At 49.6% G+C, this 22,872-nt stretch overlaps 1 protein-coding gene across 6 annotated transcripts in view; it reads right to left on the reverse strand.

The window, feature by feature from the left end:
• Positions 1 to 289: 289 nt before the first annotated feature.
• Positions 290 to 22,872, reverse strand: part of KIF13B (kinesin family member 13B) — a 192,372-nt gene continuing 169,789 nt past the window's right edge. For 3 of the 6 annotated variants that reach the window (XM_067040001.1, XM_059071326.2, XM_067040004.1), the window contains 3 exons: positions 9,150 to 9,212; positions 4,640 to 5,525; positions 290 to 945 (listed from right to left, as the gene is read on the reverse strand). In XM_067040001.1, the coding sequence (XP_066896102.1) occupies positions 659 to 945; positions 4,640 to 5,525; positions 9,150 to 9,212 (1,236 nt within the window). In that variant the 3' untranslated portion in view covers positions 290 to 658. Of the gene's footprint in view, positions 946 to 4,639; positions 5,526 to 5,677; positions 6,796 to 9,149; positions 9,213 to 22,872 lie in introns of those variants that run through there. The other 3 variants (XM_067040002.1, XM_067040000.1, XM_067040003.1) reach the window with 3 other exon arrangements.

Genomic DNA, 22,872 nt, shown 5'->3' on the forward strand with positions numbered 1-22,872 from the left:
GTGATTGTGGCTCGCGAACAATTTCGGATTTTGAAAAAATAAATATAATAAATATATTCCAAGAACTCTGTTAAGGGAATAAATGGCAAAGAGAAAAAACGTCCTGGGTATAAAGACCCTAAAACACCCACAAAGAAACCTCTAAGAAACCCCGTGGAAAGGAAGCGGGAAAGTCGGCGCGGTGGGGGGGGGGGGGGCAGGCCCAGGGCCCCAGGCACCTGAGGCGGGGAGAGGCGCTGGGGGCTCCGGGGGGGTGGGGCGCCGCCTCCGCGGGAGGGAAAGGCACGAGGAAACATTATGCTTTAAATTAAGACGTTAACGGGGTCACCAGCACAGAACAAAGAGCAACAGCGGCCGCAGTCGGGGCGGCCCCAGGCCCAGGAAGACGGCGGAACCCCGCTCTCCACAATCCGGGACCACGCTGGGCTCCTAGAACCTTCCACCCGCGGCCCGGCTGCCACGCCGCCTCACTCTCTGGGGAGAGGGAGAAACAGGCAGAGGTCACCAGCCCCGCGACGTGCAGAAAGCATTCCCGGCCTGTCCCCACGGAGAGGGGCTGGAGGGCCCGCCCAGGGCTGTGCCCGCAAAGGCGCGGAGGGGCCCCGCGCCCTCTGTCCGTCGCCCGCCCAGGAAGGACGGGAGGCGGCCACCCCGCCGCTCAGCTGGCCCAGGACTTGCGGTTCTCCGGGTTCCCGGGGGCGCGCTCGGCCCGCCCCGCCGCGCCCTCGGCCTTGGCCAGCGCCGCCGTCAGCGAGGCCAGGTTGGTGGCGGAGCCAGAGAGCGCGCCGCTCCTGCGGGGCTCGGGGGCGCCTTGCGGCCGGAGCCCCGCGCTGCGCCGCCGCCCCGCGCACGCCGCCCTGCGCACGCGGCCCGGCCTCACCAGCAGCCCGTAACCGGGGTTGCACTTGAAGTACTGCTTCCCGCCGATAGAGCCGTCGTTCTTACCTGGGGGAAGGAAGGAAGGAAGGAAGATGTGGAGGTGGCTCCCCGGCCCGTGGGACCCCCCTGCGCCCAGGCCCGCGCAGCCGCTCCCCGTTGAAGGAGTGGGGCCGGGGCAGTGCCTCCCAAGCAGCAGAGATGGTCACTGCGGACAGATCCTGGTGGCCTCTGGCACGGCCAGGACCTGTCACTTCTGACGCCCACGTGCCACCAAGGCAGAGCCCGCCCGCTCGCCCCGCCCTCGGCACCAACCGCTATCAGTCTGGACAGCCAAGATGCAAACCTAGGATGGATGTCGTGAGTGGAACGATTATTTTCCCTAAATCTATTAGATGGAAACTGGCAAATTACCAAACTGCAGCTAGTGAGATGTCACGCCTGGTGTGTCAAGATGGGGAGAAGATGTCTCCTTGGTAAAAGCAAACAAAAAACGCTTTACGGTGAAGGACAGCACTGGGTGGGGAGCTGATCCCTAAGTGTCCACAGCCCGCGGTGATGGGCTCTGCAGCAAAGCCGTCATGAATCGTCCACGCTCACTGCCTGCACCCCCCGCAGCCTGCCTCCTCTCTTCCTCCCTCTCAAACAGGCCCGCCCTCCACCAGCTCCTCTCAAGGGCAGCAGGAGTCACTCGGTCCACCTCTCGACGCATCTCACAGGTGACCTCTCGCTCTCCCTTCCTGCCTCCCCCTCGAAGGCGGGGGCCTGTGTGTGGCCCCGCCCTGTCCCTTGGGGGCTCACCCTCCCAGCCTGCCCGCCAAGAACCCTGATGCCTCTTAGCTGCGTGTCCAGCCCGAGGTGGCCCTCTAACTGCTCTTCTCTACCGGGCACCCACCCCGCGCGCCCAGTGCCCCTCCTGCCAGAACGCTGGTTCCTCGGGAGCACGCGCTCTTCCCGCTCTCCTCATAGCGCTCACTACTATCACATTTTGTTTGTTTACTTGGCAGTTCCCTTCCCTCTAAAACGTTAAGTCCAGGGAAACCAGAACTTCATTTTGCTCACCAAGGTGTCCTCGAAATCCAGGACAGGGACTGGAACGTGGTAAGTGCTTAGTATTTATTTGCTGGATGAATTCATCTGTTCGCTAATCCCCCTTTAATTCTTGAGCTCAATTACAGATAGAAATGTCTTTCCCAATTCCCCTTTGCATTTCAGCAGAAATGGAATTTAAAAACTACTCCAGCCTGTGCTGCACTAGTCTTCTACCTCTTCCATTTTATGACATTCTTGGCCAAAATTATTTTTAAAGACAGTGATTTCACAGCTGAACCTAGGGGCTGAGAGACAGTCACTGGGGCCTGGGGTTCACTGAGCCCCCTCCCACAACCCTCATTCTGCTGGACCAAAGGACAGCTCCTCGCTGGCGACACCCAGCAGGCCACACAAGCTCTGCTAAAACCCATCTCCACAGCCTCCAAGCCTCAGCTCAGGGAGCGGCTGCCCCACCCTGGGACACGCTGGTGGGAGGGAGGAAGGCCATCAGGCCGGCCGAGCTCAGTGTGCTAGACGCAGAGTGAACTCCCCGCCGCATCTCCTCAAGAGAAATGAGTGTGTCCACGCACAACCTTAACACACGTGTATTCCCCGGAGCCTTACGCACAACGGCCAAAAAGTGGAAGCAACCCAAACGTCCATCGACTGACAAGTGGGTGAACAACGAACGTGTGGGGCACCCCTACAGTGGGACGGCATCGGCCACGAAAAGGAATGAAGTGCTAACACAGACCACAGCTGGCTAAGCCCGGGAAACTCGGGAAGTGAAATCAGCCAGGCAGTCGCAAGAGGCCGGGTATTTATGGCTCCATTTATGTGAAAGTCCAGATTAGGACCTTTCATATCAATTTAGACAAAAAAGTAGATTAATGGTTACCTGGGGCTTGGGGAGGGTAGTGTCTTGCTAACCGACATGCGGCTTCTTTTTGGGGTGATAAACCCATTCTAAAATTAGGGTGTACAACTCTGGAAATATACTAAGAACCACTGAATTGTACACTTTGAACAGGTGGAATTTTTGGTGTGTAAATTGCATCACAATAAAGCTGTTTTAAAAAAAAAGAATCTGCAGGCCATGTGCTACAACATGGATGAAACTAGAGGGCGTTATGCTGAGTGAAATAAGTCAGACAGAGAAAGACAAATAGCGTATGTTATCACTTACATGTGGAGTCTAAAAAATAAAGCAAATGAATGAATATAACAAAACAGAAGCAGACTCACAAATATAGAGAACAAACTAATGGTTACCAGAGAAGGAAAGCAGGAGGAGCAAGACAGAGGTAGGGGATTAAGAGGTACAGACTACTGTGTATAAAATAAATAGGCTACAAGGACATATTATAAGGCACAGGGAATATAGCCAATGTTTTATAATAACTTTAAATGGAGTGCAATCTATATAAATTTTGAAGCACTATGTCATACACTGGAAGCTAATATTGTAAATCAACTATACCTCAATTAAAAAAAAAATTGGGGACTTCCCTGGTGGTGCAGTGGTTAAGAATCTGCCTGCCAATGCAGGGGACACGGGTTCCAGTCCTGGCCCGGGAAGATCCCACATGCCGCGGAGCAACTAAGCCCGTGTGCCACAACTACTGAGCCTGAGCTCTAGAGCCCGCGAGCCACAACTACTGAGCCCCACACACTGTAACTACTGAAGCCCGCGCGCCTAGAGCCTGTGCTCCACAACAAGAGAAGCCACCGCAATGAGAAGCCTGCTCACCGCAACGAGAAGCCTGCTCACTGCAACGAAGAGTAGCTCCCGCTCGCCACAACTAGAGAAAGCCCGTGCGCAGCAACAAAAACTGGTCGCGTTCAAAAATAAATAAATAAAAATAAATGGGGCTTCCCAGGTGGCGCAGTGGTTGAGAATCCGCCTGCCGATGCAGGGGACACGGGTTCATGCCCCGGTCTGGGAAGATCCCACATGCCGCGGAGCGGCTGGACCCGTGAGCCATGGCCGCTGAGCCTGCGCGTCTGGAGCCTGTGCTCCGCGATGGGAGAGGCCACAACAGTGAGAGGCCCGCGTACCACAAAAACAAACAAACAAACAAACAAAAATAAATGAATGAATGAATGGCAGGACAAAGTATATGCTTCCTTAAGTCCCGCCCTCAGTTTTTCTGAAATGATGACCTCTTGGCTTGGAGGTAGGCCATTCTATAAGGAGACTTAAGAGACTGGTGAGCCCACGAGGCTCTTTGATCACCTCGCCTTCTGTCCTCCCCCTGGGGGCCCAGGAGCCTTGGGGTGTCTTAGGAACACCTGAGGCATCTGAAGCTCCACATGGGCATTGGTTTTTGTAACCTGAGCAAGCACAGCAGACAGAGCTGCTGTGACAGTTGAAATGCAGATGCTTCTGTGACTAAAAAAGAAAAATCAGGGTTTAAATTCACCACCAAATTAAGAGTAGCTTTCAATTAAGGTCTTTGGTTTCTGAGAAATTTCTGCAGGTTAAAAAAAGAGAGAGAGAGAGAGAATCTGACTCTGAAAATGCTTAGGAAACTCTTATCTAGAGAAAATTCCTCATTTTGGAAAGTGGCGACGCAGGGGCTCAGAGACGAACGATGTGCCCGAGGGCACAGGGCAGGCGCTGGGCGGTGCGGGGCAGGGCCGGCCCTTTTCTGCCAGACCACGGGGGGTGGGGGGGGCACGGCGAGTCGCCCCAGGGACCCGGAACCTGTCCCAAAGCAGCAGCACTCACCTGAAGGTAAGTCTAGCTCCACTCCGACCCACGTGCCCTCCTGGAAGTCAGTGGGCCCCACGTATCTCACGATGCCTGTCTTGTTGGTGCCCACGGTCACATATTCTCCCTCTCTGAGCCACTCTGGGACCTCACTGGCTTCTTCAGAATCCGAGGAGACTTCCAGCTTTCCCGGGGCCTCTGCCCCAGCGCTGCCGACGCCCGGGCCCCCTGAGGCCAGCGGGTCCTCCTCGCTCTCCGGGGGGCCGCCGGGGTCCCCTCCGAGCATGCGTGTGAATGACTTCAGCTCCGAGGTCCGCACCTTCTGGATCCTGAAGGGAGGGGCCGGAGCGGGCGGCTGGCACCTGGGGTCAGCAGGCGGCGGCGGCGGCCTGGAGATGTCGGGCCGTGGGCCGGCGGCCGGCTTCGCCTGGGGCTGGGGGCTCTCCGGCTTCCGGGGGGCGGCGGCAGGGTCACTCCTGCCCTGCCGGTCATGCGCGGGGCGGCCTGCTGCCTCGTCCCGCTTCACCGCTGCAGCCCCGACGGGGCCCGCGGCCGCGCCGTCTCCCGGCGCCATCCGCTCTGCCGGGCCGGGCGGGGTGCAGGACGTGATGGGCGCGGCCGGGGGCTCGGGCTCGAGGGTGGCCGGGCTGGGTCCGGGAGGGGGCGACGCCGCGGCATCCAGGCCGGGGCTGCAGGCGTCCGACAGGGTGGCGGTGGAGACGCTGTGCGAGAAGTAGCCGCTGGACGCCTCGCTCAGGGGGCTGGGCGGCCCGTTCGCACCCTCGGGGGCCGGGGAGGTGGGCGCAGGTCTCGGGGGCCCGTCGTAGGTCTTGGGCGAGGGGGCGGCCGGCAAGGCCACGGGCACGTCGGGGGCCACGTGCAGCCCCGCGCTCTCTCGCTGAGCCTGGAGCAGGGAGGGGAGAATTCACAGTTAGGCGTCCGCTCCCCAAAGCCTGGAGACCAATGCTGTTGTCAGCGGGGACACGACAGCTCCGACGGTGGGACAAGCGCAGCCGTGCAGCAGGGCGGATCCGGTTCCCACCTCTGTTCCCCTGTTCTGCCGTGCGACCTCCGCGAACCAGATACGCAGGCCGACTAGTCTCCGCGCTGGCACTGCCCCTGCCGCGACTGAGGGCTAAGCAAGATGGCCACGGGTGCCCCTCATCGCCTCTCCTTTCCGTAAACTGCAGATCTTAACAGCTGCCTGTGATGGCATGATTTCTAGAAAGAGTTCCATATTTGGTCCTAGTCTTGTTTTCTGGCACAGAACTCCCAAAACCCTTGGGGTTTCCTAAGTGGTAGTAACAATAAGGGCTTCTCGACGATACTCGTAATGAGGCCCTTTCAACCGCATCTGAGTTTGTTAAGGGGGTGACTTTTGGAAAGCCCCCAAGGAAGGGGGCTGGTTGCCAGGGGGAACAAACACGTGACTAGAGGATTCTAACTTTCCATCCCACCCCTGACCTCTGGGGAGCGGCTGAAGGCTGAACCGATCACCAATGGCCAGTGATTGAATCGATCATGCCTACACAACGAGGCCTCCGTAAAAACCCAGAAGGACAGGGTTTGGAGAGCTTCTGGGTTGGTGAACGCGTGGCGATCTGGGGAGAGCGCTGTGCCCAGAGAGAGCGTGGAAGCTCCCCACCCTTCCCCTACTCATCTCTCCCAGCTGGCTGTTCCTGTGTTACATCCTTTTATAATAAACGGATAGTCTAGTAAGTAAAATGTTTCTCTGAGTTCTGTGAGTCACTCTAGCAAATTCATTCAACCTGAGGAAGGGGCCATGGGACCCTCTGGTCTGGAGCGCACTGGACTCGGCATCTGAAGAGGGGACAGTCTTGTGGGGCTGAGCCCTCAACCTGTGGCATCTGACACTGTCTCCAAGTAGGTGGGGTCAGAAGCCGAGTTAACTGTAGGACACACAGCTGGTGTCCAAGAAGCGCCTGGTGGTGGGAACCACGCATAGCAGGAGGCCACCTCGGCGATGCGGTGCGAGGCAGGCAGACCAGGCGCTCACACAGAGCGTGGCACACGGCAGGCGCACACCTCCCAGCGCCTCCCACTTCCCTGCACTCGGGCTCAGAACTCTTCCCCATGTGAACGGATCCCCTGCCCAACACCGACTCCACGGGGAGACTGACAGCTTCGCTGGAGGCCAGAAGAGCACTTTCGTCCTGCAAAACCGAAATGATGGTCTCACTGGAGGATCTGGAAGTGCCAGGGCACAGCTCCACCAGCTCGGGCAGGAAGCAACAACCCCGGGGCCTGCGGGCGGGGAGGCAGGGGGAAGAGGAGGAACAGAGGCTGCCTGCAGGCTGTGCCCTTCCTCTGAGAGGCCGTCTTTCAAGCTGCTGCTCGAGGCCGGTCCCATGTCACAGATCAGGGCCTCTGGTCCCGGGAGACTCGGGCCGAGGAGCGGCCAGCCCGGCGAGCAGGGGCTGAGCGAGGCCAGAGCTACGCTGGCCTCTCCGCCTCACGTCACCGTGTCCGAGGGAGCCCGCAGAGACGTGCAGAGCCCCATCTCCTGGGGAAGACGACAGCCGCGGCTCGGCCGCGCTCTGCGGTTTCTGGCACGCTCTAACGTGTCTTGCCTTGATAACTTAAGCCATTGGGAGAAGGTGGCGGATTATCTTTCTCTTCCCAGCGCACAATGACAGGGAACGGGAGACAGAGTGGGGAGTGGGCTGGGGGGCGAGAGGGGTGCTGCTCAGAAAAAGAAGTGTGTTTTCAATATTTACGGAAAGCTTATTTATATTATGAGAATGGCCATTTTCCATTTGAAATACAGGATTTATTTGAACTGGGAAACAGCTGAGGTCTATAAGTCTCTTACAGTTACTTGGCTTAACTCAGCAATTTGATAAATCGTGCATTTTCACGTGAATTGTCATTTATATTCCTGTCTCCAGAGGCCCTCCTTCCCCCACAAGGCACACTCTCAGGGTACAAAATTAACAGCACCTCTTGAGATTAACAACCCATTTTCGTGATGGATCTCTGGGCTGCAAAATTTACTAAATCCAATAGATCAATAACTGTCACCAGCATAAATACTCTAAAAGATTAGGCAATCCTTCAATCATTTTTCTTTTGCAACTTGTACATGTTTTATTTACTCTCTTCTATTTTAGTTTTAATATCACTGACTGGACAGGGGAGAATACACAAACAAAATTACAACAGTCTAGAATCTGAACAATAACTATGGCCGTTAAATAGCCTGCGGAAGTTCCCCACTCTCCCAGGGTTCAACCCACCATTGCCGGATCAGCTGTCTGCTAAGGGCAGCTGGGCCTGTCCAGGGGGAGGGGACAGTCCTGCAACAGTGCCTTAGAGCTCCTTGCTGTTACCCCATCAGTGCTACTGAATCCTCTGATGTGGGCCAGAAAGTACTCGCTTTACGACATGGCCCAGAGAGGCTAAAGGATTCACCCAAAGCCTCCAGTAAGTGAAAAGCCAGGGATCAGAGGTCACATCCACAGCGACAAGAAAAAGGTGACGGGAGGCGGCAGAAGGCGAGCCCAGATAACCCCCGTTCTTTCCCGCTGACCGAGCGCAGCTCAGATCCTTACACTTCGGCGCTGCAGCGGCCGCTCCCACTCGACTGGAGCTGCTGCGTGAATGAGAACCTCCCTGCGTCTTTGGGTTGCACCTTGCCGCCGACATTGCTAAGGCTGCCAGAAAGCCTGGCCCCGAGCGAGCCAGCGGGGCGCTGAGCGAGCCAGCGGGATGTGCAGCAAAGCCGCGCAGAGCACGCAAGGCAGCGCCCTCACGTAAGGGGCTGCGTCTCGTCCTGCCCCGCCGGCCTTGGGAGCCCGGTCCTGCCTCCGAGAAATAATAAACCCAACTCATAGGGGGCTGGGGGTGGGGTGGGTGTCACAGCTCTATCTTCAGTTAAATTCGTGAACACCGAGGATGTCCTGCACTGAAAAGCGCTGTTCAGAAAGTAGTAAATTCTTGAACGTCTAAATTTTCTTTCGAGTTATTTGGCCTCTTTTCCTATTGTTTTAATAAATAAAATTTTCCTATGACGATACCGCTTTTCCTAAGAGGATGAACCCACAGTAGGAGAAAACAGATTTGCTATTCATAAGATCAGAAGTGCTGTTCATCTGTGGGAGATCATAAGAGACTATTTTCTCCCCAGCTTAGCATCAGTCTTTTCACGCTGATATCACGAATCAAAATGAAATGTAAAACTGAGAATTAAGTCAACACTTGGAATAAGGAGATTGTTCTGTTTATAGAAATAGCCTCTGCCTAGCAGTGGGCTATTAAAGCCACAGACTACATTAGCAGTCAAGCACCTAAAAGTTGAGCAATCATACGATTAACAAGTTGAAAACAGAAAAGTGTAACAAGCAAAATACAGAGGGAGAAGACGGGGACCTATATTATAGTTAATTATCAAAACAGGAATGCTAAAATAAAAAACCAGGGGCGTGGTCTCGACAATTGTGGCATCGGGGCCACCCACCGTACGCGGGGCAGCCACCAGCAAAGGCGCCACCAGGCCCGACTAACTCACCTCCACCGTCCTGGGCACTCCGGCATCCGGGAGGGCGGACTGCACCATGATTCGAGGCACGGGCTGAGGAAACAAGGGAACAGGTGGAACAGCGACCGGGGGAAGCAGGACAGAATAACCAGAGAAGATTTCAACTGAGCAGACGGGAGTGCTGTCAGGATGGCCCGCCCGAAGTGAGCTTTCACAGCTTTCAGGAATTCTAACAAGTCACTGCCTAGCAGGCCTGCCCGGGGCTGGGGTCAGGCCGCCGCAGGGGAAACGCGAGAAGCCGGGAGCTCAACGCCAGACACGTGCCGACGACTGTAAGGTGTACGGTGTGCTCTCTCCACTCTCGCGCGGCACACGTTAGCCAAGGGCCGCGTCTCTACATACAAGCGTTACAGGACCTCACTGGCCGGGAAACTCCCGGTCGAGAGGATCACAGGCAGTGCCGTCACAGGAAGCGAGGAGAACAGAAGCCAGCGTGGCTGGAGCACGAGGCACGGCAGGACAGGGGTGTGGACAGAGGCTCTGGGGTCTGAACTAAAGCTCCCGGGCAATGGTAAGGACCCCTGCAACGCCTGGGCAGAGAGGGCAGGACATGAAGAAGACCGACCTGCTGGTGGAAGGCAGGCCGGCTGGAGAAACGGTGCAAGAGTGAGGCGGGCAAATCACAGGCTCCAGCAAGAGAGCAGGGGTGAGGTGACGAGAGCCTGAGTTGATGGGCACAAGTGACATCACAAGAACGGAGTAGGCTGCTTATGGACACGTGGTTCGAGGAACATTTACAAAAAGAGTAAGAAAGACAAAAAATAGGGGGCTTCCCTGGTGGCGCAGTGGTTGAGAATCCGCCTGCCAACGCAGGGGTCACGGGTTCGAGCCCTGGGAAGATCCCACAGGCCGCGGAGCAGCTAAGCCCGTGCGCCACAACTACCGAGCCTGCGCTCTAGAGCCCCGCGAGCCACAACTACTGAAGCCCACGTGCCACAACTACTGAGCCCACCTGCCACAGCTACTGAGCCTGTGCTCTGGAGCCCGTGCTCTGCAACAAGAGAAGCCGCCGCAGTGAGAAGCCCGCGCACCACAACAAAGAGCAACCCCCGCTCGCCGCAACTAGAGAAAGCCCGCGCGCAGCAACGAAGACCCAAGGCAGCCAAAAATAAATAAATAAAATAAATAAAATAATAATAATAATAAATAAAAATAAATAATAAATAAATAATAAAATAAATAAAATAAAATAAATAATAAATAAAAAAGCCCCGGGATAAGGAAAACAGGCCTCGAAGGAGGAGCTGGTAACCGTGAAGGAGACGGTAGCTGCTGAGCTCACCACAGCAGGTGGGGAAGGGCACAGAGTAGACGCAGTCATCTCGAAGAAGCCCGGGGTCCACCACATCCACCTTTATTCTCTCAACCAACATCTGGCCCCTTCCCAGGCCTGCCTGCTCCGACGCACGAGTCTGGACCTCGCCTCAGAGAGCTGGGCTCTAAGGGGGCTCCGTCCTGGCAAAACGAACACCTACCCACAGTCCCGTCTCACAGAAGGAGTCAAAATTGGGTGTCGGAGTTTGTTTCCACGCAGTTACGTGTGTCTCTTCTCTTGGTGGCTCACTGATCTACTATCTAATCTAAGTTGCCCAGACATCCCTCCAGGTCCCTTCCTCTGGCCCTGAGCACTCCAGGTGCTCCCAGGTCCCTGGTGCCTCTGGGGGCCCGGGGGCCTCTGCTGTCACGACTCCCCAGACAGTCTGCAGGCACAAAGGCTGACGGCCAAAGTCTTGCTTCCTACTTGGCAGCCCAGACTCTTAATTGAAGGGAGAAAAGCCCACCTGCGACAAGATGGCCCACGGAGGGTGGGTGTCGACCTGCTGTGTTCACACACCAAACAGTCACGTTTCAGCAAAGGTACCGCTATAACCAATTATGCCCTGGGACTGCCTTTGGGAGAAAAGTGCTAGAAGGGAAGAATTTTGTAGAGGTGAGGGACCAGCGACAGGATTTGGGCAACAGCACAGAGGAGAGGCGATTCAACAGGAGATGGTAGGAGACCCAGCTAGACAGATGGGAGGACCTAGGGATAAAGGAAAGGAAGACGCGCTCTACCCTGCAAACTCTGGGGAGTCCCTCGGGGCTGCAGGCCAGGGAGAGCGAGGAGCAGAGGTGTGTTTAAGAGAGCCGGTGTGAGCAGACAACAGCACAGAATGAGGGAGGACGCCCGCTGGCAGCAAAGCCACGGACCCCCGCCCCCCACCAGCCTGACATCACTGCCTCCCACCCGACAGCACCTGCCCCATGCTCCCCTCTCCCTTTCAGGGGTTCTCCATTTCTAGCACGTACCCGTCACCCTGTCTTACAGTCCTTCAGTGCACGGCCTACGACCTTTATTTGTATTTTCCCCATAGTGTCTGAAGTCCCCCAGGAATGGAAAGGTGTTTAGAGCGTAATTCTCAGTAAGGGCAGAAAAACGTTTGTTAAGCTAGAACTCCAAAATACTTACATTCTTCAGTTAGATCTTACTTAAGACCGACAAGACTGGTGTGAAACATTCTCCCTTAAGGCATAAAAACGTAAAAATCCCACCAAGAATGGAACTATAGCCACCCAGGATGAAAGATTTTCTAAGATTCGTGTCCTCCTGAACGGAGCATGGAAAAATAATTGATATTTTCTTTAGGATTCAGAGTGATTTTAAAAAATCCAGTGAATGTTTGGAAAAGTATCTGCTGAAATGAATCAAAGGGCCGGCTTGACTGGGACGCGATGCTGGCATCCAGCGGACCCTCGGGGCTTCCTGTGGGGCAGGGCCCCTGGCCGAGACTCTGTGGCTCCGGGCTACTAAGCTGCAGACCTCGAGTCTACCCCTGACCACCACTCACTCTCAACAACCACTTCTCGATCAGGCAACGGATCTGCTCCACAGAGATTGCCTGCCCAACCCCCAGCATTCAGATGACGAGAGAACCAGGCACTGGATGATGAGACACACCCGAAATGGCTGAAAACCGTGTCAACCATAAGATCACATCAGGTCTGAGTGGGTCCTGAGTGCAACTTCAGTACTTTGACCACACCTACTTCCCTTCACACACTGGTAACTTCGGGGTGTCCCCTCCAAGGGGTGCTAGGTAGCAGTGGTTGCCAAATACCAACTCTGGACAAGAGACGACCACAGGTGGATACTTCTCCAGCAAGGGACATGCTAAAGAGGGTAGGGGCACAGCCATACAAGACGGGCCGCGTACTGGTTTCTATGGAATCTAGGTGCTAAGTACCTAGGGATTCACTGTAATATTCACTCTACTTCTGTATATTTCAAATTTTCCCATAATACTGCCCTACACGATGAACTTAACTGGGGCTCTGCTTCAATGTATAAAATTAGCTCAGCAAGGACTCAGGTCTCAGGCATACAAGGCATTGCAATAGCGCTGTGGGAACACAAAGACCCGAAGAATACGGGCTCACTTGCAACAAGGCAGCAATCTAGTTTGGGGGAAGGACGGTATGCAAATAACAAAAACGTCAAGGAAAATGACAGCTATCAGAATGACAGTTCCAAAGCAGAGGAGATTCTGAGGAGGAAGGGGTCATCCTGGGGCCAGGCCTAGAACACCTCCATGAGGGTGATTTCACTTTGAGACAGGGCTTGGAGACGGAATGGCTTTTCCCACGGCTGAGGGACACCTCAAACATGGAGAGCGGCGTGACCAAGGCAGGCTACCCTCTGTGTCTGGCAGCGTTCCCTCCTCTCACTTCCCTGCCCAGGAAAAGCTACTCAACCTTCCAGGAGGTCTGGGGAGAGAGAAAGAATGATCTAGACGGACAGTGCTGGGCAGAGGCAGTGGGGGTTAGGGTGTGCAGAGGAGGCCTTGTACGTAAATTTATGGTAGATTTTCACAGGCAATGAAGAACTATCAAAGGTACTGAATGAAGCGGCCATAAGAACTAGGCTTACAGAAGATTATCCCTAAAGAGGGTAGATAGAAAACTTGGAGAGGTCAATTAAGCAGCTGCTTCAATGGTTCAGCGGAGAACCAATAATATAAGACCCTGCCCTTGGATGGTAAAAGGAAAAGGAAAGAGAAATGAAAATTTAGAGATATGAAGGAGACTCCTGAACACCTGGCAACTGGGGGGAGAGTGAAAGACGGTGCCCAGGAAGAAGGGACGACAGGACGAGGGTGACGGTGGCCTCAGCAGAAAGAGCGTGCACGTGCACCTGTGCGTGTGCACGATCATGTCGGGGGGAGGTGTGCGAGGGAGGGGGTACCAGCCTTCTATATTTGGCCGTGGCCTTCGGTGAATTTAGCAACCTTAGTAAGGGCACCAAAAATACCTACAGAGTGCACTGAAATCTTCAGTGTGTCATTTGTCCTTCACACGTAACAGCTCACGTTTCCAAATGGTACCGCTTGCACTTTCATGCTCTTTTACATATCCCCTGTGCAGGAGGTTGCCTCGGATCTCAAGAGCTCAAAACACTGCAGATCATAAGTTCATTAATTCTTATGACACATCTGGTAACTATTAATAAAAGTGACTGCCAAGTATTTTGCAGCTATAAATATTAAGAAGTCCCACGAGGCTCATGAATAGAAGTATAATTATCTACATTTCACACTACAGAAACCAAGGCTCAGAGGCATCTACCTAACGGTTAAATGCATGCAGACGGCCCGGGCAGGGTCAGTGACAGGGATGGAAAGGGACTGTGGCCTGGAGGCCAGCTGAACCTGCCATCGTGCTGTCCCGAGTGTGGCTCGAACCTAGTAGAGGGGCAGGTGACAGGCAGAGGGTTGCTCCAAAGCATTTCGGGGAAAAGGTGATGGTCGCTTCTCATACCATACCTTGTCCATTCACTAAACTCTGGCTTTCACACGCCACCTGAATGAAACCAGAGCAGACTGGCTCAGAATTTCGTAACTAGGCATAAAAACTAATTTGGAGACCTCCTTGCCCCCAGAATAAAGCCTTAAGTCCTTGGCATGACTTGAAAGGACCTCACCTCTCACGAGGCAGCACTTCCCTCGCGCGGCATGCCAACCCACTCTGCGCTGAACACGCCGTCCTCGCGCTGTCCCTTCCCCTGGGGTATCACATTCCACCCGGTGAAGACCTAGTCATCTTTAAGTCTCAGCTCAAGCAACATCTACTCTTCCTCAAACTGCAGGTACAATGCCGCCTTCACTGTGTCACCCCCGCCCGCCACATACATTCAGCACCTACAACATCGCCCTATTTACCTGTCAACGTGTCTCGACGGGAGCCCCTCTCGACTGCAGGCTCTCTGCAGGGTAGGGGTCATGTCTCATCCATCTCATCCATAAACGGGAACTTAATGTTTGTTAAATGAATAAACAGTTAAATAAGTGAATGAATGAATTACTTAAGTGACATGAAGGCTGAATTGTACAGTTAGATAGGATTTGGAAAAATCCTATCAAATTCCAAAATTTGGGCATAGGGGTAGGTAGAGGGCAGAAGAGATATCAGCTGAAGCAAAAAATCATCACTTTGTTCAAAAAAAGTTAAATTTTCTGATGTATTTTTTTGTTTGAAAATGAACCTTTCCTAATAATCACCCCTTACCCTGAATTTGATAAATTCTTACATGTCATTTTCTAATGGTTCCTAAGTGAATATGATCCTCTAAGTCTTTTTTTTTTTTTTTTTTTTTTTTTTTTTTTACAACTCTAACCAATCACTTTAATCCAAGCCTAGGAAAATACAACAAGAGATGTAAGATTTATTTTTGCCATAAATACACCACTGAGCTGGGGTCGTGCACATAAACAAGATACTTCCTCATCTTTGAATATGTTCTGGTAAAGTAATAAACATTAGATAAAATCAGACACGTACAATTACTAAAGCTCAAGAATCAGCAATAGCCTCATCAATATAAATGAATTTTTAAAGGTTATGTTAATCAGAGGCAGGGTGGTGAGGCTGGCAGTGCCCCCCACGCGGGTGCAGGGACAGGCGCTCCAGCCACTGCGGAGGGGGTGCCCTCGGACCCAACCCGGCAGCAGCCTGGGCTCACTCTGGCTTTCCGGAGGGATCCAGGTAAGGCTGTGCTGGCCACGATGATGCCAGCACTTTTATCCACCTGGCAGTTATAGTTCTTAGTTTAAATGAGTAACTCGGCATTCTAACTGACCCCTCAGTCCTTTGTGTAGACCTGATCACCTCTGGATGATCACATCTGGAAGGTGGCGATCCGGTCCCCAGGAATCCTCTAAGCAACGCCACCCAGGGAGGATGGCGGGTGGCCACCAGCTGGCCCTCCCCAGAGACACTGTTACCCTACCTGGCACACGCTCCTTCCAATCAGTGACATTACAGTGTCACTGCGTCAAGCGCGGGATGGTGAGTTCACTTTTCTGACCAGTATTACAATCCCTCATGAGGTATGCACATACATTTGAATAGATTCTTCCAGTGTTATTCTATTCCAATCCACCTTCCAAACTGCAGTCAGAGGGGCTTTCTGAGACACAAATTTGACCACGTCACTCTCCTGCTTTAAGCTGTCAATGATTCCTCATTGCCCAGAGATAATTTTTTTTAGAAAGAAATGGACAAAAAAAAAAAAACAAAGGTGGATAGATCCCACCCGGTGTATTTCCACGCCATGACTAGTTCCTCCTTCAAATACTTTATAGAGTCATTCATTCTACAAATATAATCGCTTGCTATTTTTAATCAAACCCAGTGAAATCTCTTCAGATCACAGTTGCGCATTGTTTTGTTTCTTGAATATGTCCCAGTTCTGCTGCTCCCTAGGCTCTGACCTTAGTTAACCCCCCTGAGTCTCCTCTTCCTCTCTGTCCAACTCAGTGTCTAATATCACCCTTTAACTCTGCGTGTCCAACATGGCAGCACCAGCCACAGGGCTTCTGAGCACTTGAAATGCGGCTGGTGTGACTGAGGAAGTGGATTTATTTTACTTAATTTTAACTAATAATACGTAAACTTAAAAATTAAAGCACCTTGCTAACACATATATATGGAATCTAAGAAAAAAGAAAATGTCATGAAGAGATTAGTGGTAGGACGGGAATAAAACACAGACCTACTAGAGCATGGAGTTGAGGATATGGGGAGGGGGAAGGGTAAGCTGTGACCAAGTGAGAGAGTGGCAGGGACATATACACACTACCAAACGTAAAATAGATAGCTAGTGGGAAGCAGCCGCATAGCACAGGGAGTTCACCTCTGTGCTTTGCGACCACCTAGAGGGGTGGGATAGGGAGGGTGGGAGGGACGGTGACACAAGAGGGAAGAGATGTGGGAACATATGTATATGTATAACCGATTCACTTTGTTGTAAAGGAGAAACTAACACACTATTGTAAAACAGTTATACTCAAATAAAGATGTTAAAAAAAAAATAAAATAAAATAAAAAAATTAAAAAAGCAATGCTTATATAATCAGAATAAAAGTAAATATCAAGTAAAAAAAAAAAAATTAAAGCACCTTTAAGTATGTTTGGAATGGCTTGGGCACGTGGATCTAATTTTTTAAACTTCATGAACTCTAAATGCAGATCAAGATTTCCGAGGAAAATTTAGTATCTAAATTGAGATGTGCTAGAAATGTTAACACCTGATTTCAAGGACTGTACAGAAAAAAAGATGGGACTGTCTCAGTAAGTTTTTTTATACTGATTACAGGTTGAAATGATGATATTATGAATATACTGGGTTCTGTAAATTATTTTATTAAAATTAATTTGACCTGTTTCTTTTTACTTTTTTATTTTTTTTATTGGAGTATAATTGCTTTACAGTGTCGTGTTAGTTTCTGCCGTAAAACGAAGTGAATCAGCTATACGTATACATACATCCCCTCCCTCTTGGACCTCCCTCCGGCCCTCCCCCAGCCCACCCAGCTAGGTGGTCACAGAGCACTGAGCTGATCTCCCTGTGCTCTACGGCAGGTTCCCACTAGCTAGTTATTTTACGCATGGTAGTGTATGTATGTCAATCCTAAATTACTTTATCACAATTAATTTGACCTGCTTCTTTTTACTTTAAATGTGGCTACGAGAGAATTCTAAATGACACACGTGGCTCATATTTATTTTCCTCAGACAGCAGTGGTGCTGAGCTGATGCATATAAAATCCCTGGCACACCACGCACTCAGTACATTTTTAAAGCACCACGGTAATCCAATCATTGGGATTTCAGGTGTTGTCTTCCAAGGTATTTCTACGTAGACTTACTATACGCACATTTTTAAACAATCAACAACTCCACCTGATGTAAGTAAAACATGGGCCAGGTGCCTACTATATTCTAAAGGTTGTGCCAGGAGCTAGGGACACAACGTGTGCAACACCAGACGTGGACAGGGCCCTTCCTGCCCCTCAGAGACGGGCACTCAAGGTCCATCATCTGATATTCCTATTGAATTCAATTACATGAAACAACTAAACGGCCCACCTCTTCTATCAACAAGTAACTTGTTCTATCCGTTGATAAAAGTGAATAAGCCCATCCAAACAGACTTTTGATTTCACTCTATCATATATGTGTTAGTTCAACTTACTTGAGGCCCTAGATACAGAAAATTTTAAATACCAATATTTCTGAAGTCAGGAAAGAGACTGTTCCTTATTTTTTAGGGTTTAGCTAGTTTACTTTTTAAACTTCTGCATGATAATTATTAAAATTCATTTAAGTATTTATGTGAAAAAGATTTCTATTTTTTAAAAAGAGGATGTAATATTCACTCCACCCACTTAGTTTCTCAAGCATCCATGAAGGATGAAGGATGTTTACTTGAAACACAGAATGGCTATCAATCTAAAAACTTAAAAACAGGGTCTAAATCTAGACTGTCCCTACCTCGGTGTGTGCCCTGTAAGCTAAGAATGGTTTTTACATTTTGTAGTTGTTGAAATAAATGAATACCTTGTGACATGTAAAAAGTATGAGATTCAAATTTCAGGGTTATAAATAAAGTTTTATTGGAGCAAAACCAGACCCAATGTTTGGACCAGAACTACAGCTAGTTCTGACAGACACTGTTTGGCCTGCAAAGCCTAAAATGATACTCTCTGGCTCTTTACCAAAAAAGGTTCCACCCTCAGGTCTCCAGAATCATACAGAAGTATACAAGGCCCGTTTGTGAAAAACGACTGTCAGACTGAGGTCTCTTCCATCAACTCCTATCCTGCCTCAGAAACTATCTTCTTTTCATTATTTTTCAGGTCAACTACTAACCCTGATTCTGAAGACGACTTGTCAACTTAGTGTCAATATCCACACGTTTCTGGGGCAAAGATAGATGGTAAGATGTTATGATTTTGGAAAAGAAAACAGAGATAAGAGTCTCATTTCGTAAAGTAGTAAGAATGTCTAGGGCTTCCCTGGTGGCGCAGTGGTTGAGAATCCGCCTGCCGATGCAGGGGACACGGGTTCGAGCCCTGGTCCGGGAAGATCCCACATGTCGCGGAGCAACTAAGCCCGGGCGCCACAACTGCTGAGCCTGCACTCTAGAGCCCACGTGCCACAACTGCTGAAGCCATGCACCACAACTACCAAAGCCTGCACACCTAGAGCCCGTGCTCCGCAACGAGAGAAGCCACTGCAGTGAGAAGCTCGAGCACCGCAACAAAGAGCGGCCCCCGCTCGCCGCAACTAGAGAAAGCCCGCGCGCAGCCAAAAATAAAAATAAATAAAATAAATAAATTTTAAAAAATAAAAAAGAATGCCTAAGAATACTTCCCCAAAGCAGTTGAACAGAAATCACTTGCCTTGAACTCTTGGGTTTTTTTAGCCACGCTGCGTGGCATGCGGGATCTTAGTTCCTCGACCAAGGATCAAACCCGTGCTCCCTGCATTGGGAGCGTGGAGTCTGAATCACTGGGCCACCAGGAAAGTCCTACTTTGAATTTTTTTTTTTAAAGTCTGTACTCCAGAAGGGCTGTGCAAACTTCCCTTTGTTAACTCAAGAAAAAGCAATACAGCATACCAATATCCAAATATAAACTACAGGGGGAAATAACCTTTAAAAATAACCTGAATAATTGAGGAAAACTCAAGGCTAGAAAACAAAGTATAGATACCTTTTCTTATTTTAGTTAGTTAAGATGATGAACCCTTAAGACACCAGGATAGGCATTTATATGGCTTGTCTCATCAGAGGAGCCCAAGTCTGAAGAGCCTTAAAACAGCATCTTCATGCACAAGGGAAGAACGAGTAGCTGTGTTTGTTTCTCTCCATTTTGTACAGGGAGGAATCGCTGACAGGAAAGCTGGAAGAACTAGCCAAGCATCTTTTCAACTAGGCCAGAGATGCGCACGGCGCTGCTCTCCCTGCTCAAGGCCCTGTCCACCTTCCACGCTGGAAGCTGTGTTGAAACTGGAGACAAACACCCCTGAAGTCGACAAGGCAGCCATAAGCAAAGCGCAGGACACTGAAGAGGGGCGGCCGGTAAAACAAAGATAGGCCGGAAATGCGGCTGTGTTCTTGATGGTGGAAATTGAATGTGAGCATTAACTCTTTAATTCCCCAAATGAACCAAAGACGCCATTTGGAGTACCCAAGTTTGAAGTACATAAACAGCTTCATCTGAGCACAATCTTCTAGACATATGAAAAAAGCTATTATGCCACATTAATTCAATCTAACTAATTGGAGAGCAGGAAGTGCTTTCAATTATTGTATGTGCTGTCTGAGAAACACACTTGAATATGAGTACAGATTTCATTAATTGCAGTTCATTATTTTCCAGATTAGTTACTAAACTTGCATCAGAAGGTCAAAGACAGCAATTTTGTCAGCTGCCACCTCTTTCAGTGCTGTACCTTTTGCGTTTCTGGAACTCAGACAGAAACTGACTACAAACAAAACCGAATCTCCATAAAAATGACAAACATAAGACTTTACGAATATGTTCAAGGCAAATGATTCTGTAAAATATAAGAACCTTTGTTTTTAAAGACTTTCTTAAAAATCTTTATTTTCTTTCTTTAAATTTTTGTATTCCTCAGAATAAACTGTTAACTTCTATCTTACAAGAAAAGATCCATGAATCTTTTCAGGTGCTGAAATATGCCCCCCAGAATTATAGCATCTTGACCTGAGAACCTGCTGATTCCAAACAACAAGTTAATAAACATTAATCTTTTCATTAGATTTTCACTGTGCTTGTGTGTTTGTGCCTTTGCATGAGGGAGGGAGTTGAACATTCTTGTTTGAAAATGTCAAGGACACGCTGATGAAAAGTACTTTTTTGATAATAATCATTCCTTCATTACACAGCTTCTGCCCCTCTTCCACCTAATCTAGCAAAGAAAAGAGGAAGAATGACTCGTAGAAACAGGACCTATTCCGTTCCCCGGTTCTTAATGGGAATACTTTTATATTTTCAAAATCTTACTTTTACAAAATATAAGCGACAGAAAGCCTTGGGGGTTTATTGTAGAGAGCACCCTGCTATCTATCAATCACCGCACTCGTTTACGGCTTTGACCGTTCTCTTCCTTAACTTCATTTCTGTCCTTCTGTGCCTTTCATACTGCTGCTTTCCTGGAACCATCCTTACACAATTCTTCCCTGCCTTTGGTGTTGATATCCCCTGAATGCTTATACAGTCAGCCCTCTTAGTCATTGTTTGGCCAAGCTATAAATAACTTCTTTAATCCTTCCTCATAAATCATTTCTGATGTTACTCTCTGAAATAATTCCAGCTGGTCAATGAACGTCTAGTAGTAACATACCCAGGACTAAGTGCAAATGATCTAAGTGTTATCTAATGATGCCAGAGAGAACCCAGGTGTGGTGTTTAGGTGGGTTGCTGTGAGTGTCTTTGTTACTGTGACTCTTCCAGAGAAGGAGTCGGTCTCCAGGTTAACTTGGGACAGAAACAGAAAAAGGAAGAAGTTTTGAGATATTTCATCACAGTCAGGTAGGAAATGGAGAGGGCAATGGCTTTGAAAATGGTGAAAAGAGAAAGTTGGGTGGGGACAGAAATGAGAGTGTGCTTGTCTTGTTCTATAGTCTGCTGGGTTACTATGTACCGTCTCTGCTGATCCATTTGGGGGTTTCTGTTTAGTTTGTTGTGCCGTCTCACATGAGAAATCTTAAGCAGGGTTACTATCTATTTTTTGTCTCTAAGTTTTATGCAATGTTAATATCAATATTTATCCCTTCCTGTAGAACTGATCCAGACTCCTTTTAGGAATGTGCACTGATTCCTATTTTTCTGGGTTCTATCTCTGATGTCATTCTAAAACCTATATAAGTTTTTTAGTCTGGTATTGATTATTTAATGACTATTTATATAGGCCATTGAAATTAGTGTACTAACAAGGCAGTAGTAGCCACTTAAAACCAGAATCAAAACAGAGGGCAAGCTTCGGGGTATTCGTGTATTTCTTTACGCTACACTAGATACCTCACACAGAGCTATGGCTAAGCCGGGCAGTGGGCAGGGTGGTCTAGAATGTTCATCAGCATGAATTTTGTCCTAGGCTTTCTGGACTGGTGATACAGAGGAAGGCGTGGTGTCCCTCTATTTCTGTAATGCATCTAACAAAGTCTCCCATAATCTCTTTGCTAGAGAGAGGGGGAAACGTGGGTTGGAGATGGCAGTTACTGAATATGCAGAGCTGAAGTGTGTCGCTCTGTAACTTGTGGAGTGATCTCTAGTCTCATATGACAGAGTTCTCTCTCATGCCCCAATGTTCCATATTTTATTTGTGACTCAAATGCAGACTATGCCCTTCAAAGTTTGCAGATGATAGTTAGGACAGAAGTATTTTTTAAATAATTATTCAAAAAATATCTTGCTATCCTAGGAATGTTGAAACAAAATCAAGATGAAAAATTTTCTAAATGAATCTAAAGATCCTTATTTAAGTATTTTTATACTTCAACTAAACAACATAATAATAAAAAGAGAAGTGCATTGACAAGAGTGTAAGCAAATAAACAAGCAAACAAAAAAGGGGAACGTTAATTGACCAGAGCACAATGAACTAAAAATACTTGCCTTTAAAAAAAGTGCAATCAGGGCTTCCCTGGTGGCGCAGTGGTTGAGAGTCCGCCTGCCGACGCAGGGGACGCGGGTTCGTGCCCCGGTCCAGGAAGATCCCACGTGCCGCGGGGCGGCTGGCCGCTGAGCCTGGGTGTCTGGAGCCTGTGCTCCGCAACGGGAGAGGCCACAACAGTGAGAGGCCCGCGTACCGCAAAAAAAAAAAAAAAAAAAAAAAAGTGCAATCGTATGTCACTTTGGTAGAAGTACATTATTCAAAAGAGGACAGTGACGGTTGCACTATTTTCAAGCATAGGGTTATAGTATCACTTCTGGGCTCCCCACTTTAAGCAAAACCCTGGCAAGACCACGGAAGAATGATGAGGCATTTATTATGAGATATAGTTGACTAATCTTCACCTATTAGGTCTGGAGAAAGTCTAAAGGAGCACAGAACCTGTAACTCCTGGGCAATAGCAGAAAAAAGCAGAGGCAAAGACTGGGTAGAAATAAACCAACCTTCTCCCTGGAGGACTCGGATGTTCCACAAGGAGGGAAAAAAGTAAGAACCTCAGGTATCAAATCTGATTTCCAAGTGAATAGGATGCTATTACAGTGAAGACTACTATAAAAAATTGGGAAACACTAAAAAAAAATCTAGCCAATACATCATTGTTCATGTTGCTGTTATTTTGAAATTCCATTGACGTTAAAGTGCCCTAATTCCAAGGATGAAACATCATTTAGGT

Source organism: Kogia breviceps, chromosome 8 (assembly GCF_026419965.1).
Source record: "Kogia breviceps isolate mKogBre1 chromosome 8, mKogBre1 haplotype 1, whole genome shotgun sequence".
Lineage (NCBI taxonomy): Eukaryota > Metazoa > Chordata > Mammalia > Artiodactyla > Physeteridae > Kogia > Kogia breviceps.